This window comes from Haliotis rubra, unplaced genomic scaffold, assembly GCF_003918875.1.
Source record: "Haliotis rubra isolate DU_JTF1 unplaced genomic scaffold, ASM391887v1 Scf528, whole genome shotgun sequence".
Taxonomy (NCBI): Eukaryota; Metazoa; Mollusca; class Gastropoda; order Lepetellida; family Haliotidae; genus Haliotis; species Haliotis rubra.
Window position 1 is genome coordinate 632422 of NW_025767222.1, and position 19683 is coordinate 652104.

The 19683-nt window shown below is 40.0% G+C and overlaps 1 protein-coding gene across 1 annotated transcript in view; it reads right to left on the reverse strand.

Annotated features, from left to right (window-relative positions):
• Positions 1-2047, reverse strand: part of LOC124252874 (CD109 antigen-like) — an 84724-nt gene extending 82677 nt beyond the window's left edge. Inside the window, 2 exon segments of the mRNA XM_046686547.1 lie at positions 1124-1185; positions 1954-2047. Of these exon segments, the coding sequence (XP_046542503.1) occupies positions 1124-1176 (53 nt within the window). The 5' untranslated portion in view covers positions 1177-1185; positions 1954-2047.
• Between the last annotated feature and the right edge of the window lie 17636 nt (positions 2048-19683).

Here is a 19683-nt window from a genome sequence, read left to right on the forward strand (position 1 = left end):
TGAAACAGTCGCCTTGGTCAGTCTGTAAAATGTGTCAACTGTTTGTTGACATAAAACTGATTACGCAGTCCACGTTCGCATTGAACGAAACAAATCGAATATGTCAACAAGCCAGGCTACTCTAAAAACCACCAATATTATAAATGATAAGTGTTGGAGACGCCATTAGTTACAGAAACATCAGCAACACTACATCAGTAGCGGATCCTGCATCCTGGATCCGTTCCACAATGAAACCTCTTTAACTAGAATTCACACAATATATTATATAACATGACGTACTTCCATTCACACAATATATTATATAAGATGATGTACTTCCATTCGGAAACACCTTTACCGTCCCATCATCATCACTGGTGATAGCTACAATGACTGTCTAAATATACTTGTCCGTCGATGACTTTGCGTAAAACATCATTCACTCACGGAATAAGCTTGTTTCAACTTCGCTGATTCCTTAATAATTGTTTCAATTAATACGCTGAAGGACAAGTAACAGAGGTAACATCTATCGGGTATCAATCAAATCCCTAATATGGTTCGATGGTCGCAACGAGGCCAGGGTACGGTTCGTTAGCGTTAGACGGGATATAGAAAGGTCTCTTCTCACCCTTATTTAAACAACCTTTAAAGTCATGTTGTCAGATCGTGTCAGGCGTATTTGAAAGTCTTGTGTCAGTATGCCCCACGTACTTCCATAACACTGGTTAACCAAATAATCTTATATAATCGTATATGTATCAATGCTCCTTAAACAAATTTTGAAATTCCACTCAACGATTGTCTTCCTACAGGGGTTTATTATTTCATTTATGTTTATTTTCGTAGTTTTAATCAGGAACAGGTGAATCATTGCTGAAAGTGGTTAAACAGAATCGACGCACGCTGCTTGGGTCCGGAATATTTGATAGGAGAATTATATGCATAACATATCGTGAAACTAGAAGTAACGATGACAATCAAAAGAAAGTAGCGTATTGCATATGTCGTATTTCTAGACAGTTCTGTTTTCCGACTTTGCTGGAATCATTTTACTTCGGCTTAAACGAAATTTCAATATAACTTGTTGTGTTTATGTTGATTAAACTAAAACCTGGTTTAGAACCAACTATATACTTACTCTTTGGCGAACGTGGCCCCCAAGAGGGCTACTACAACGAGGAACTTCAGCATCGTGGCTACCTGGAAAACAAAATGAGAAGGGAATTTCAGTTTCAGATGTACCTGATATTTTAATTTACGTTGTTTGATAGATTGAAATGTTCCGATTGACATTTGACAACAACGCACCGGATCTTACAACACCAACAAGAAATTACATTAATACTGTAAACGATTGTGTTTATTTCATTGCCAGGCCTTATGTTACTCGGTTTAATATCGCGATACATAAATACCGCCATTGACAGAAATCATTCCTTGATGTCGTTAAACCGGTGATTGAATAGAAATATTTCCTTCAGAGTATTATGTTGTGTCTGTGACACGCAATAAATGAAATCTTGAATTTGTTGACTGCTCTGCATAACGAGCCTTTTGTATAAGGCATTGAGTTGAAAGCGCCATATCAATCAAATTTAATGTTCGATAAACGAATAAAGTTCTGATCACAATCTCAATGGCTCAAATTTGTGAGCAGATTTTAATCCTGTAATGGAAAACATTTTTTTAAACAAAAAAAATTAACACCGAGCGTACTTTCTCAGTAATCGAATTTCGATTAAATGAAATCGACGTACAACATACTTATGTAATAATTTAAAGGTTGGAACATTCTGAGATGTTACTTAATCCCCAAATCGTGACATCATATACTTTAGGGTCTGAATAAGTGGAAATATTGAAGTAAAACAACCTTCTGCATAAATGCGTATACAAAACACGGTACATACGTGTATATTAAATTCAGAAAGGTAGCTCGCGAAGACCGTTTTACCCAAAACATCTCACCTTAACAAAGTCAGCCCCCACAGCTAATCTGGGCCCAAAGCAGGTGGGCTTATATAGTAGTGGCCCAGCACAGAGATAACCAGGTGACCGACCATATCTCAAGTGTTTTTAAATATGTTCCTTTTAGCTGACAGGGTACACATTCGGCCAGATTACAGCTGTGGCATTTAGCTCAATCAGCTGACTGATTCGTAGTAAAGGGCCGGGTTCACTCAAGCTGCGGTTTTACCGACATAATCCGTGTCAATAGTTACACTGATGTGTCACAGCAAAGCACGAATATATACGCATAGGTGTATGTGAGTGAGTGAGTTTAGTTATACGCCGCACTCAGGAATATTCCAGCTATGCGGCGGCGGTCTGTAAATAATGGAGTCTGGACCAGACAATCCAGTGATCAACAGCATGACCATCGATCTACGCAATTGGGAACCGATGGCATGTGTCAACCGAAACTGACCACCCGATCCCGTTAGTTGCCTCTTACGACAAGCATAGTCGCCTTTTATGGCAAGCATGGGTTTGCTAAAGACCTATTCTACCCCAGATCTTTACGGGTACATACGTGTGTGTCATGTACAGTAAGCTACGGTTTTCTCGAACTCAAAGGGAATACTTATATATAAGTAGTTCGTTAAGGCCGTAGTTCAATGTACACATTTCAGTTAAAATATACAGAAAGTAGCCGAACTACAGTTCGCTATATTCGTCAGTTCGATATACGCATATTCATTATAAACAGAGTTTACTGCAGATATATACATGGCCAACATCAAACAGGTGTTACCTTTACGCTTGGTCCGCCATATAAACTCACTAACACACTTGGTTTCAAAAGTGAACCTGGAGCCTAAATCCATAGAACTTAACCTTGATTTGCTGTTAACATTCCTTATGTATTCCAAATGTCATTATTTCTTAAATATCTCTTGAAATAATTTGGAACAACATGCTAATATTCCTTACAGGTTTCTGTATGTATCAGACCCGTGAAGATCCGGGTTAGAATATTGATCTTCAGTAACCCATGCTTGTCGTAAGAGGCGACTAACGGGATCGGGTGGTCAGGCTCGCTGACTTGGTTGACATATGTCATCGATTCCCAACTGCGTAGATCGATGCTTATGCTGTTGATCACTGGATTGACTGGTACAGACTCTATTATTTAAAGACCGCCGCCATATATCTGGAATATTGCCGAGTGCAGCGTAAAACTAAACTCACTCACTGTATGCATCATGTCTTATCATATCACCACATATATTGCCATACAGCCGTATACTACCAATTCCCAATAGTCAGTGAGAACGTTTCACATGTTCTTAAACTTGGATTGACGTTAGGCGACTAGTTTTAGCTGTGTGGCTGAGTTTTATTATTCATTCGCACACTTAAATGAGCGAGTTGGGTTAAAAACTATACGGTAGAAATATTTTTTCGAGTGCAAAAGTATTTCAGTTATATCATTGTGTGTGACAGTCAAGGTGATGCGGCTTCCAGACGTTAACCACTTTTGTGAAACTAACGAGACTGGGTGAGTGAGTGAGTTTAGTTTTACGCCGCACTCAGCAATTTTCCAGCTATATGGCGGAGGTCTGCAAATAATCGAGTCTGGACCAGACAATCAAGTGATCAACATCATGAACATCAATCTACACAAGTGGGATACGATAACATGTGTCAACCAAGTCAGCGAACCTGACCACTCGATCCCGTTGGTCGCCTCTTACTACAAGCATGGGTTACTGAAGATCAACGAGACTGGGTGTAGTGAAGAGTTGAAATGAAGTCAAACAATAATTACAATTTAAAACAACGTAGGCTTTCATATTCATTAACATGTAGTCCTTTTTTGTGGGAATACGGTTTAAGGGGCATTTTGTGTGTGTAGCACCGTGGACGCGACATCTGAGGGTTATCGAGCAGAGAGTTGACCAGTACTGGCCACATATATGCCTTCAACAAATATATCTTACAGCCATTTTTATCATATACATGTACCACTATTTCAAAACAAACGGTCATTGAGAAATGTGTGATTGTCAAGCCATATAGTTGGAATAGTGCTAGGTGTGGCGTAAAACTAAACTCACTCACACATGTGTGATTGTCGTTACACAATATGTACGGGCTCTCTGCATCGCGTCCATCTAAAGTCACTGTTAATATTCGACGCCGTGTTACTGTTGGGAGCTCGGGCGGTGGGTTAGCCTAGTGGATAAAACTTTCGCCCCTTACGCCGAAGACCTGGCTTCGATTTCCCACATGGGTACAATGAGTGAAACCCATATGATGTCCTCTGCCGTGATATTGCTAGAATATTGCTAAAAGTTGCAGAAAACCATACTCACTCAGTCACTGTTGGAAGATCGAATTGCACTGTGGCAAAATGCATGTTTTTTCCAGTTATGTATTTCCTTGCTGGAATACATGGAAATGTATCAAAAAGTACTTTCCATAACCAATAAAATCCAAGTAACTTTGGTCAGATAATTTATATACGTACCAATCGTCAAGTGTGCTCCTGCTGACTTGTGGTAGTTCAGTGTAGGTCTGTATGTATGTGTTTGTGCTATCGTATAAATATTGTGTTGATACACGTGTAAGTGTCTGAATCACATACGTGTCTGTTTTCACAGATATAAGGATGAGTGTTCCTGTTATCAGATGCAGGAGATTGTGAAGGACACAGCCATATCATCAACACGTTATCGAGACCAAGTAACGACAACATTAACAGCATACAACATTTATCACAGTCAGAGATGATATAGTTCAAGAGTAATTAAGATACGTCTCCGTCTTGATGACGAGTTAAGCAAGGCCACAAGGTATGTGTACATCTCTTTGTTTATCAGAAAACAAACTATCTTGGCTGACGTATAACAGTATCTGAGTAATAGAAACGTTGGTATGGGAACATCTGGGTCAAGTTTATCTGCACTCGGAGAGTAGATCGGAGTGACTAAAGATTGGGGTAGATCTGAGACTTGGGGGAAACGAAACCTGGAAATGTAATCATGGCCATTCCGGGATCCAAACCGAGTGAGTGAGTGAGTGAGTGAGTGAGTGAGTGAGTGAGTGAGTGAGTGAGTGAGTGAGTGAGTGAGTGAGTGAGTGAGTGAGTGAGTGAGTGAGTGAGTGAGTGAGTGAGTGAGTGAGTGAGTGAGTGAGTGAGTGAGTGAGTGAGTGAGTGAGTGAGTGAGTGAGTGAGTGAGTGAGTGAGTGAGTGAGTGAGTGCATACCGGTTTGACGGACACCTGCTAAAGAACATTCTGATGAACAGGCTCAAGGCTCTTAACTGACTGACTGACCGAGTTTGGTTTTACGCCGCTTTTAGCAATATTCCAGCAACATCACGGCGGGGGACACCAGAAATGGGCTTCACACATTGTGCCCATTCAAGGCTCTTAAAGCTCAAGATGAGCAACCTTGCAAGTTGCAACATTCCAACTAAATTACGGCAGTGTCCAAATAATCAAGACTCAGCGATTGACATCATAAGCATAGTTGGGGACCTTCATCAACCAAGTGAGTAAGTGAGTAAGTTTAGTTTTACGTAGCTTTCAGCAATATCCCAGCAATATCACGGCGGGGGACACCAGAAATGGGCTTCACACGTTGTAACAATGTGGGGATCGAACCTGGGTCTTCGACGTAACGAGCGAACGCTTTAACCACTAAGCTACCCCACCGCTCCACATTAAGCAGACCACCCACAGCATGACATATATACATGCGCTATCATATACATTAATTGTGTGTCTAAAAACAGCATATATTGTTACAGGTCGTTTTGAACCAAATTATACCTTCTCCATAACAAAAGATTATTTACAGACAGCCGCCATATATACTAGGCACATAAAGAAACTGTGCATACAAAAATTTAAAATCTAAATTTATCAAACCTGTGTAGACACATGAGGATTTAAACTCAGAGATTAGTGACATGTATCCAACATGCATGCACGTGCCACGTTCCTTGACGTCAGTGGGTTCGTCCTTGAGACGTGCAATACGTCCCGCTTGTGGACTCGTGACGTCATTGTGATTGACTTTTCAATTGAAATTCTCCCGACTTGTTATGGTCTCCATTAAAGTTTATATGTACCTTTGACATTGTTATCGTACTTATCAACTGGGATAATATTTTGACAATGCACAGTTTCTTTGTGTGACTAGTATAGTTGGAATATTGCTGAGTGCGGCGTAAATCTAAACTCACTCACTCACTCCATAACAAAAGTTATTAATATATGTTTGGGGTGGATTTGGGGTGGGGTTAATGCACATTTAAAGTAAAATCATTAAGCAAAATTGTCTTGAGATATTCGTAAAAGCGGCCCTTATCAATTTGCAGAAACCTGTATACAAAGACATACTGACACCATTGGGGTTCATGAAACGTTAATGGTATGTCATTCGTATCCAAATTGCATTCTTCTATTTATATACAGAACAAAATAAGTTAGGGATATTTGTATTTTTATGACTCATGTTTTATCAGTGTGTCACTAAATAAATAAAGCTTTATTCATAATTTCAAAATTTACATATATCCCTTACTATTTTTGTCCAGTATATTTATACCGTGCAAAAGACGTTATTCTGTACAAAACATTCTTATGGGGCATTAGATCTGAAATATTTGCAACTGAAGCAAATTTGTTGGGTAACTTTCCAGAACGCCCGGCCCCTTGGACTTTGTCCCAGTTGCGCAGGGGGACACGTGATGTACGGGCCGACGGCTCAAACAACTAAACAGAGAGTACAGATAAAGAATTTACGGCAAATAAAATAAAGGCAGACTGACAAGTCGTCTAACATCAAACACCACAAATAATATACAATGCAATATTTTACCAAGTCAAAATCTGCTATTTGTCCGCTGTGGCATTGAAATAGAATGATATCGCAGAAAAAAAGAAAGAAAGAAAATGCTCCAGCAAAAGGGCAACTAGCACGTGAACCTGCAGATCTGCAGTGTCCGTGCAGTCCATTACAACAGGAGGGAGAGAAGGTTGATCTGGATCAGTCCATTGTGACAACATGCGAAGATCATGCATGGACACCACGTGCGCCGTTTCACTCTCCTCGTCATTCCCATGCTCTTTAGTATTTGACCCATTTCTTTTCACGCGTAACTCTTTCAGTTCCATATCGCAGTGAAAGTTTTAAGGTCAGATTACTGAAAGTTTAGTGGGTGAGTTTAGTTTTACGCCGCTTTTAGCACTATTCCAGTAACATCATGGCGGGGGACACCAGAAATGAGCTTCACACATTGTACCCATATGGGGATACTGTAAGTTCAAGAGACCTTACGTGGTCTTAGGGTAGCACGGCATGTGCATGATTTGTAGTGATGTTGGAGAGGGTGGGTGCGATTCACGCTACTTTCAGGAATATATTCGTGTAAATAACCTGGGCAAAGCATGGCTTGCAGCACCAGAAATGACCAACTAGGTCTGGGTATGCCGGCACTGATACGACTATAGTACTGTCGGAAATAGAACAAAACTGTATTTTCACATTTATATCTACAATTTATGTAGTTAATATGTGAAAGTGTGAAATATCTGTTAAACTAAGTTCGGCCTAACTACAGTCTCAATGGGAGGGAGATAGGAAATGTTAAAGAAGGATTTTACTGAGGAGAGATTAGTGCAGAAATGAGCAATGCGGGTTGTTTAAAGTCTGAAGCGACTTATTTGGAGCAGACCATGGCTTTATGCAAATTAGTGTGCGATGATATTGTATAACAAATGACACTTTTTGAATATCCATTATGAAATTAGACCTAGTTTTATTATAAACTATAGCAGACGTAAAAAATAACAACTTTAATACTGAAACTATTAAGGATATAGATACCACTGAGTCTCACTATCACTATAAAAAGAAACAGCTAGGAGGGGTCGTCTCAAAAGCAACACCGAGACGGGTGTTGCTGACAGTAGTTGGGGTCGGGCTTGGGGATAGTCATTAGCTACGATTACATAATCAATAGAGACATATTCAATACACATGAAAAAAGCATAAAATATATCTGAGATGACCCCTTGTGTCTATGGGCAGCACGTGCATTTCATGTCAAGTGAGTCGACGGTCCGTCGTCATACCTGGCTGAGCGACCTAATTGCCATCTATAGTCTGATCTATTGTTTTCAGCAGCTATTCGTATTTTTTCTAAGTTTCGCCCGATTTTACGAGTAAACATGCTTTTCTGGATATCCTATTACGCATCCCCCTGAACGGTTATTTCGACACATGCTATTTGCAATTGTGTCAATTTTAGGGATACAGACTAACAGCCTAAAAACAGGTTTTTTTCTATTTCCGACAGTACTATAGCATGGTCACACTCTTTACTTTAATACCCAACCAAGTCGGAAGGAAAACGAAATACTCCAAACAGTAGGGCTGTAACGATGCATCGAACTATCGATGGATTGCAATTGTTGAGTCGCCGATAGCAACTTATCATGGCAGAAACGAAAACCTATCGATGCATCAAAGGTATGTGTGACTACCGATAGTTTAATAATTGACTTCCGTTGATAAATCCGCAGCGCGAAATACAGGATGTTGGGGTGCAGACTTGCAGCTTCCTTGAGTGACTGTGTTTTAACTGTTTACCCGATCTGGGTTTCAAGTTTCTTGTCAGTTATTAGAAGAGACTGAAATTACTTCATTTTGTTTTTATTTCATATAAACTATATGTTCATTTGGGAAATAACTATAAATCAGACAATTCAAGGAGAAAAAACTATTGCAATAGTTGGTCGCAATAGACCATCGCTACCACAATAGTTTGCTGCAATAAACTATCGCTATCGCAGTAGTTGTTTCCCCTCAATAGTCACCCCAACCAAACAGAGTAGGTGAGTGAGTGGGTTATACGCCGCATCAAGCAATGCTCCACCTTTATCGACCCGTGAAGATCCGGGGTAGAATAGGTCTTCAGCAACCCTTTTGCTTGCCGTAAAAGGCGACTATGCTTGTCGTAAGAGGCGACTAACGGGATCGGGTGGTCAGTTTCGCTGACTTGGTTGACACATGTCATCGGTTCCCAATTGCGCAGATCGATGCTCATGCTGTTGATCACTGGATTGTCTGGTCCACACTCGATTATTTACAGACCGCCGCCATATAGCTGGGATATTGCTGAGTGCGGCGTAAACCTAAACTCACTCACTCCACCTTTATCGGGACAGGGGACTCAAGAAATAAACATAAAATACATTGTACTCATGTGCGGAGTCGAATCCGGGTCTTTGGCGTCAGGAGGAACGTTTTAACCTCAAGGCTACCCCACCACCACACAAGTCAAAAGAAATTAAAGATAGTCACCAAATAGTCACTCGTGATTTATCACAATGCATTCAGTGTGTCGTCACTGTCATATCCTGTGTGTGTGTTGCCTGGGGCTCACGGCCCTTATCTGCTGCCCTTGGCCCCTCCATGTGGCCCAGTTGAGAGACACACCCTCCCTTAAGGACAAGTCCCTATCTCCACCCAGCTGGTAGTTTAATGGGGACAGGAACAGTTGTGTACGTAGTAACCTGGGGCCCGTTTCACAAAGCGATCGTAGCGCTAAGGTGACCGTAACTCCCATACTTTAACATAGATTTACGACAGTCGTAGCGCTACGATCGCTTTGTGAAACGGGTCCCTAGGCTCCGTTTCAGAAAGCTCTCGTAAGCCTATATAAGATCTCGTAACTTTTCTCGTAGCATTAGTACCTCATATGTTATAGTATAGGAGGCACGAATGCTACGAGAAAAGTTACGAGATCTTAGGCTTACGAGAGCTTTGTGAAACGGGTCCCTGGTCACGTATCATCGTCCGCTATCCACCTTGATCGTTGTTCATGTTATCAACCACTGGTTTGCCTATCCCAGATTCGAGGGGTCGAGTTTAGTTTCGGCAATATTCCAGCTATATGGCAGCGGTCTGTAAATAATCGAGTACTGGACCAGACAATCCAGTGATCAACAGCATGAGCATGGATCTCCGCAATTAAGATACGATAACATGTGTCAACTAAGTCAACGAACCTGACCACCCGATCCCGTTAGTCGCCTTTTACGACAAGAATGGGCTGTTGAAGACCAATTCTAACCCGGATCTTCACGGGTATCCCAGATTCGAATTCAGGCTAGTGTAATTAAGCTGGAATATTGATGACAACCCACTCACAACCAACTCACTATTCAACATATTAAACTCAACAGTTACGTTTGGCATCATACAAATATAACCCGTCAGCGCTTGTGAATATCTGCCAAAATGTAACAGATATCGGTGTCTGTACAAGGCCAGACAATCGAGTGATCAACACCGTTACAGCATGAAAATTACTTATTTTAAATCATATATAATAAATCAGTAATAAAAGGTAAAATTTGAATTTGAACTGTTATCAAAATGTGTGGATGGCACACGACAGAGCCCAAAAATCAGAAATTGTTTCCATTAGTGACAAAAACGCTGAACAAAGGGAATTTCAAAGATACTTGTCAATGACAAATTCTCGTGGACGCCACGTACTGCTTGGATATGTACACTCTCGGTATTGAGATTTCGGTCAATATTGCCCTATTTAACTTGACATCTATTGGTTATCGGTAAACACGCTTATCGTATTGTCTGGATACACGGGAATGCATTCGTGTTATCTCATTAGGTTAAGGGTGTAAATCGTACTGTTGTTATGATATTTTGTTTTCAACTTTGGACTAGCTAAGGATGTTTTTGTTTGTTTTAACGGCGCTGAGAACAAAGCTCCTATTGTACAAATTGATCTCACTTCACAACGATTTCAAATCCCTTGTTTTAACATATATGTGGTTAAGAAGCCTTCGATGTCGCTAAGTTACTCTCATGTAGTTGTCTGTTATATTTGGTATGTCAAAGGGCTTATACCACTCAAAAGAAGGACAAAGGACATCATTAGAGGTTAACTAATCATCTAAATATTTTGGTAGATAAATGGGATATTTTCCCTTGGTGAAATATGGGTTTGCAACGAAAAACAGCGCCGCGTTGTTATGTCCTCAAAAAATCCCCTTACGTCAAAAGGAGATAAGGATGGCGTATACAGGTGGATTGTTCCGTCAGTGTTTCAAGTACTTGTTTATGTAATTCAGTACATTATGGTTCACTCGTGGAATACGTATGGATCATTCTGGTGCATCGCCCTGCTCCTCGTTCAGTCAATAGTCCCAGGGTCCCAGGGTCCAAGGCCGGAACATGTCCCGGCGGAATGTGGGCAGGTCATGTGACTTGGTTGATTCCTCGAAATGAACATCGTACCATGGCAGCGTTGGAGTGTGCTCATGATATCAATCACTTGTTTGTTGGGTGCAGACTCGATTTGTAACTGTCCTTACTATCTTCCCGAGACAAGGCCACTGACACTCAAGGTACTACCCTTTCCGAACTTGGTTTGAAGTAAGGAGTCTATACACAGTCCAATCAAAGTCGCGTAAGGAAATGGACATCCGCTTTGTGAACACGGCGATTGCAGTGAACCTTTATTTCGACGGCAGAATTTCCTTATTTTTTACAGGTTTTTTATCAAGGTACTTCGTGAGGTAAGACTCGTTGTAGTACAGCAAATATCTTGATTATCGATCAGATAAGATCGCCCTGACTTGCCACATTCTTTAAAATTAATGCAAGTGATATGATAGGTTGAATCTGATTGGTGAAAATACGACCGTAGAAGGGACATAACTCGATACAACATAAGCACAGGTGGTGCTACAATTCCATTCGTAACTACTCGCCTCTTTCCGTGACCAACGAGACGCCGGAATGACACGAGTGGCCGCATTCGTCACTTTTCGTAACCTCCCGGTCACGAATGAATCAGGCCCGACTTTCCAACCCAGTTCGGCAAGAGAAAAGTGGAAACTGTAACACTCAGTTCTCTGCCTTGTCTCGTGAAGATGCTATGATACACATAGAATACTGCTCAGTGTATGGGCTACCTACCGTCTGGGCCTGTATCTGATCCAGCTGAGATCTCACTGATTGAGCTTCTGGATTAGATCTCTAAAGTACTGTCGGAAATGCTAGAAAAATGCTTTTTAGCCTTAATATCTTTAGAAAGGTGATAAATGTATCATGTTGTCAATACATCAACTCGCCAATAGTGTACCTAATTTTTATTTCAATTGATCTAACATTCCCATGCATTTAAAGGGCAGTTTACAGGAGAAAATTTGGTACCAAAACAACAACTTCAGATTTTTTCAGAGTTCAACAACAGAAATCTGAAATAGTCTTTACATTTATGCTAATAATACAGGTGGTGTAAAAATATAAATTAACGTTTTTCTTAAACAAATAGATGCTGAATGTTTGTGTTACTTTACTTAATTATCGTTCCTTTATTGAAGAAATATTAATATAAATGTTAAGTCTTGGTACATATGTTTCCCGTCATGCATGCACATCTTTATCACAGCGTCCACTATGGCCAACGATTTGCAGTCGATTGTTGCAAAGGGTTATAAGTTTTTTGTGCTTAAAAAAGACAGAGGTAAACCTTTCATTAGTATAGAAATGGTTTAATACAGAACTTGTAGAGCTGTTGGTACGTCTTACCAACAAGTTTACAATATTGTAAACAAATCAGACAAGACAGGGGCCGTCTCAAAAGCAAAACCGGGACGTAAAACCATCCTTGACAACTTTGACAAGGGAGTACTTAGACGGGCGGTCTACAAACTTTAGGAGAAGAAGAATATATATATTCTAAAGAGGCTACACCAGTGACTTCGTTAAATCTTTGGCCAATGTTCACAACTAGATTAAACTGACCGAATTACACCCATATTTTTGCAATTAAATATAATGTTGACATGCAAAACATTTATTAAAACGTTGCACATTTCTACAATCAATCAATAAGATAACACAAGTGATAGGATTCTTTCCAATGTACAGTAATTCGTATGTTTATTTCAAAACAATCACACATACACAAATGATCCCTTACATAACCAATACGTATACTATACGTACACATATTCAACATTTTGAAGAAAACATCTATTGAGATGACCCTCCCCGAGCGTGTGCTCAGGTGTCAATTTCACCTGTCGATACCATGCATGCTGATGACGTAACACAGGCAGTTAATGTTTGTATCAAATAACGTCCCACTACCCCTTATTTTTCTAAGTTTTGGGTATTTTCATCAGTAAAAACGCATTTTAGGGCATGTCTCAACATTTATTCCCTCGGTCTACATTAGGTAGATGTTTCTTAAAGTGATATTTGTTATTTAAGGAACTGTAATACCTCTGAATTTTAATTATAAGTCAAAAAGCATTTTTCTAGCATTTCCGACAGTACTTTTAGTGCAATTATAATGTCACTCCAGATATATTCTCCTCCAAAGATAAACAACATCGTGCCTGTGTGTGACTTAAGTTATTCTGTCGTGTTGTATAACATTTTTAAAACCATAAATCGTTATTTCCCCCTTTGATCACTTTACTTTAAAAAAAGTTAAAACCAAGTCTTGACTAGGTGTCGTATCTGAGGGTTTCGCGGAGGAAAAAGACACCGAACGTCATTTGATCACGGATATATGATATTTGCTTACGTGTTTCATCTGCGAGTCAAAATGACGACTACTAGGTAGGGTAATATTTTGACATATAAATAATCATACACACTTGTGACATAAAGGTTTTATGTAGAACGTCGCCTACTCTCACAGCTATTTACTCTGTCACGCAATAATCTAATGTCAGAATTATTTTTGCAAAAACATATTATTCAGATGAACATTGTGCCACCTGCGACATTTATAGACATGATGCCCATCTCGCTTAATAAGAACGTACAGTTTAACATAGCTTAAGGTCATCGATGACGATACACATTTCAATTCAATTCAGCTCGAGCACGTCTCTGCGATTCTAAAAGGCTGTTTATCCACTCAAACATCGTTGTTGGGCCTCTCCCACTAAAACTCGTAACCGTCCCGGAACTCGCTTGAATGTACCAGGTTCTTGGAACACGGCGATGGGCTTAGCTCTTCAGGAGGTGCGTTTATTCAAACCGGTTCCTGTTTCGGAAAATGTTATCGACACAAAATGTTATGTGCACAGGGCAAGGTCAAATCTCCACTCCTAGCAAGTTTGTTTGCAGCCGACAGAAAACGCACCTATGGTAGGAGTAATGAGTGAGTGAGTTCAGTTTTACGCCTCCTTTAGCAATATTCCAGTAATATTACGGCGTGGGACAAGAAATGAGCTTCACACAATGCACCCATATAGGGAATCGAACCCGGGTCTACGGTGTGAGGAGTGAACGTTTTAACCATTAGGCTATCCCATCGCCCCAGCGGGAATACTGATAACCCGGATTTTACAAATCTGTCTGTCTATGAACACACACATTTACATTTTAGTACTTATTCGAACCCACACTCTCAGATTCAGGTACCTAATCGCCAGCACACAAAGTCAGAGGTCAGAGATCTAACCCCCTCAGCCACTCAGTCTTATGCCTGTCTGTCAGTCGGGGCGCAGGTGGCCCAGTGGCATAAGGCGCCGCAATATGCTGTCACGCTAGAAAACCTATGACTGCTCTCGAAACAGGTTGGGCCCGATTATGTTTCTGGGTTTGGCAGCGTCGTACCCGTGATCATGGGTTAAACCGAAGTGGGTTTAACCAACGTGATAAAACTGGAGCACTGTATACTCACTCCATTCCACTCACCCACTCACTCACCCGTGAAGATCCGGCTTATAATTGGTCTTCAGAACCCATGCTTGTCGTAAGAGGCGACTAACAGGATCGGGTGGTCAGGCTCAGACTTGGTTGCCACATGTCATCGTATCTCAGTTGATTAGATCGATGCTCATGATGTTGATCACTGGACTGTTTGTTCCAGACTTAAATATTTACAAACCGCTGCCATATAGCCTTGAATATCAATAACTGTTCAGCTGTCCTTGCCTCAAACAAGCTGGCAGTCATAGTAAAGTAAATTGCTATACCGGCGAAACGTCAAGACGTATGCTGATCAGGGCTTCCTGGTTGCCCTTTTGATTCAAACTTGCCTGGACTGTCATTTAACCCCAGGAAACTACTCCTTTAAGAAAACATCCATCCTTGTAGAACAGAGCTCAGTATGAGCAGGGGAATGCGCGAATTAAACAGCTAAAATGACTGGGCCATTCTGTGTGACCAACGTCGAATATCTGCACATCATTCTGTTCTTAAAATTTGTTAGTTTGTTTCAAAGAGTTATATAACAATCTAAATTTAATTCAACCTGTCGACTGTCTTAGCGGATGAATATATTCACATACGTATGTTTTTAGTAAAATTATATTTATTTTGAAAATAAGGAAAGTCAAGGACGGCGACTTTATTCTCAGCGTAGATGAGTCAACAGACCTGACATGTTATACGTCACATGTCATATAAAAAGCGTTGAATTTGATGGCGACAGGTGACGCAGAGTTACGTAACGACGGCCGACTCAGTCAGCGTGGCCATCATGCAACTCACAATAAACAAGACATAACAACCGACACACTTAAAATGAAGCTTCACAGTCAATGTAACGTGAGCAAATCAATACACTGGCGATGTTTGATGGTTACTACATGTTTACAACACGGACAGGTGGGACCAAGCATTCAGTGCTTACAACACGTTACACAATCAAAGTGTTGTCCTGCAAAATTGATTGAGAGGATTTAAAATTTTGATTATATTTACAATTTTGTAATGTATATCCATAATTGTGTAAAGTGTTAAGTGTCACGTTTACCCATTACGTTTAAAAAACTATGCGGAGTCGTTCTTTTCCCGAGGCGTCACTCCTCGGTGTCAGAAGAATAGTCGTGTTTTGAATATCTTCAGGCAGGGCATGCTTTGTGTGACAAGAGCAAATGTCCTGTTTAAAGGGGAATACTTGTCATAATACCATGGTGATACAACGACTACTACTGTTAATATATATTGTTATACACTGCATATGAACGATGATTATAATAAATTATGCATTTATTATTGTTTATGTATATATCTACTTAATCTATATAATGGTGATACTGATGATGATGATGGTGACGATGACGACGACGATGATGATGATGATGGTGATGATGGTGAATGAGTGAGGTTAGTTTTACGCCGCTTTTAGCAATATACCAGCAATATCACGACGAGGGACACCGGACATGGGCATCACACATTGATAATAACGATGATGGTGGTGGTCATAATGCTGCTTCTGCTGCTGCTGCTGCTGATGATCACGACGATGATGAAAACGCAGACGAAGCTGTATAATCATTTTGCTGTTGGGCAGCTTTTACAGTACACTGCGACACCACCATGTGATCTCAACTGATGACAGCCGTCGCGGCAGATGCACGTTCATGGAACAAGAATGCCAGCAGCCGAGGCATTACATATTGACGCGAAACAGAACAGGGAAACACAAACATTATCATGAACAGAATATATTATCCTTTACGTCGGCGTGTAAATTAACTTAATATGCAGATAAAGATATTTAGACATTTAGACTCAAGTCTGTATAAGTATCTTTCCTTGTACGTCCATTAATAAACTGTTGAGATTACAGCCCACGTAACGCTTGATCCAAAACAAAACATTAAATTACTGAACAATTAATTACATGCCAGATGCTAAAACATGTTTTAGATAAGCTCCGTCCACTCATGCTCATTTATGATTACTGTGCACTCAAGACCATTGTAGGTTTAAGGGCACCACCTACGTACCCTACACAAGTAGAGTTATAAGCTGGTTGTACATTTTCTGACAGGACACACAGACAACGTCAAAAAACCGTAACGTCGACTTGCCGTGCTTTTTCAGAAAGCCATAACAATTGAGAGTCATCAATATGTAACTTACATTAATCCCGATGTGTATATGGGTGAGTAAGTGTGTGTGTGTGTGTGTCTGTGAGTGCAGTTTTACGCCGCTTTTAGCAATATTCCAGCAATATCACGGCGGGGGACACCAGAAATGGGCTTCACACATTGTACCCATGTGGGGAATAGAATCCGGGTCTTCGGCGTGACGAGCAAACTCTTTTAACCATTAGATTACCCAACCGCCCCGGTACAGCAGAGACATGAAGATCTATATGTGGAACTATCACTTCATTGAACATACATATATAAATGTTCTGAAAAAGCATATTGTTGCATCGGAGACAATGCAGAAGCAGAATACGAGGGGCGTCCCAAAGGTAGTCGGCCTAACTAAATTTTCGATGTCCAATGTTAGAAAAGCTTCCATTTTATTTTGAAGGCATCATTAGCAAAGCCATATCCAAAATTTCACATATGTGGGTAATGTGGTTAACAAGATATTAGTTATCACAACACATTGGGGTATAATATTTCTTTTAAAATTGCAGAAAGTGAAATACGATCTACCATTTTGTACCTCTTTGATAATGGTATGCCCTCAGATAATATCATATAAAATATGTTCAGTATAGTATTGGATGACTTCCCGTCATAATCAACATTCAAAGGTTTGGATTGCTTGATTTATATTAAGACGCGGACACCCCCATTTTGATCTTTCAAAAACATTGTGTCCAGATATTCAGACACTGTTTACAATATAATGAGTGCTGACACTTGTGTGACCATTCAGTATTTAGTTTGAACCCTTGGCATCATGTATGAATAAGTGAAAACATTAAAATAAATTATGTCCTTATGATTACGTCATCTGAAAGGGGTTGGGTAGCGTCTCCAAAACAAGCTATTTCAGTAAACATCATGGGGTGCAGGGGGTGGGTGGGTGTGTGTGTGTGTGTGTGTCATTTTAACAAGCGATTGTAGTTTCAAACTGCATTTTTATGCACTTTAATATATACGTTTGATTCTGGTGGACTTATGCCTATCTCAAACACACAAAATGTGTCTTGTATATTTTGTTTCCTGAAGTTTGTGATGCATTTATTGCAGATTTTGCGTTTTGTGAGGGTACCAAGATAAAGAGTCAAGCAAAATTGGGGATCGTGAGGCTGGAACATGGCAAAAGCAATTTGCTTGAGGTTGACAGATAATGTGTAGAAGAAATGAACCATAAACACAGCTGCATTTGCATAATTTTCTAGGTGAGGCCAACTACTTTTGGGACGCCCCTCATATATATATATCCATCGAGGTATCTCAGCAGAATTAATCTGACCAGAGCCCCCATTACATTATCAACAACGCTGACATAAACCGGGGTCAATTTTGTTATTGTAATGGGGTCCTAGGTAACAGTTACTTGTAGCCTCCTCTCGAATTACTCAACAAGGTCGCATTGTAAGTAGGATTTTGTGCCAATTTAGCAATATTCCAGTCACATCAAGCATAGGGTTTCAAGACAAGACTCAATGCAGTCATGTAGTGAACAGTATCTAGGTATTCGGCTTGACGAGCCAGCGTTATAACCACTACCCCACCACACCTGTACATTATAAAACATCTATAAATATATCAATACATATTTCTGTTGTCATATTCACAACAACACTATGGCTGGGGTATATCAGGCTACAATTACTGACACTGATGTATTCCAGCGGAAGGTTTTACGAGTATCGTGTTACACACCACAAGGCGACATCGTTCTGTTGTGTACCGGGAGACTGAGTCTGTGTACATACCTGTGCCCTAGGCTCTCTCTAGGTCCTGTGAATAAGTGAGGCTGTCACCGACTGATGCGCCCTCTTTATTTCTTGTTTCATTCCGGATGTTGAGGGAGGAGGCGTACATTGGTCGCTGCGTGTTGCTATTACGCAGAGAAACGCCCCTCAGAACAATAAGAAAAATAACTTACATACATATTAAAATTCACGGGAGTTATTTAATAATGAGTCAGATATGAACACAATTTGGGAAAAGGCATTCAAAATACCATCTGTGGTCGACATTCATAAATATAGTAATATATCTAAATATCTAAACATAGTAATAAATGATACAAATGTGTGGATAATTGATATTTTATCATTACTCTCTGTCTCTTTTCTCTCTCTCTTTGGAGAACGCTTTAGATAGATGTTGTACAAGGATTTTCACATTTAAAATTTAAAGAAATACATTCTGGTGTAGAAACATAAAATGTTCGCCTGTCTTTGAGCTAAAATTACAAACTATTTCAACTGTCTCAAATTTCCACGACTAATGTATCATTAGCATATAAGATATATTATTTCAACGACTTAATGTATCATTAGTAAATTAGATATATTGTTCATATCTATGCATCGCATTCACTAGCATGTTTATTTATGAATGAAATGAAACATTTTCCCTTGGGGCATAAAAAACAATCTGAAATTCTGTTGACAGATACACAAGGAAGCAAGGCCATTTACGTGAAAGTTGTAGGGTGACACACTTAACCAGAATACATAAGCAGATTAACCCGATTGGCTACTCTAGACATGACGTCACCACATCCTGTTGCTAGGTGACAGTCTGACAAGAGTTATGTTCGTGATAATGAATACTATGCGAAAGACTTGTTTGTTTCAGGAGTAAAGGAACACCAAAACCTATATTGCGTTGGTATTTGTTTTTTCTCCAAAGTCAGCTATCTGAACTGCGTAGTAAGACACAGTCTAATGTAAGGTCGCAGCTGATGAAAGGAAACACATCCTTTAAAGTCTGTTGAGTACCAAAATGTAATTTCCTAAAG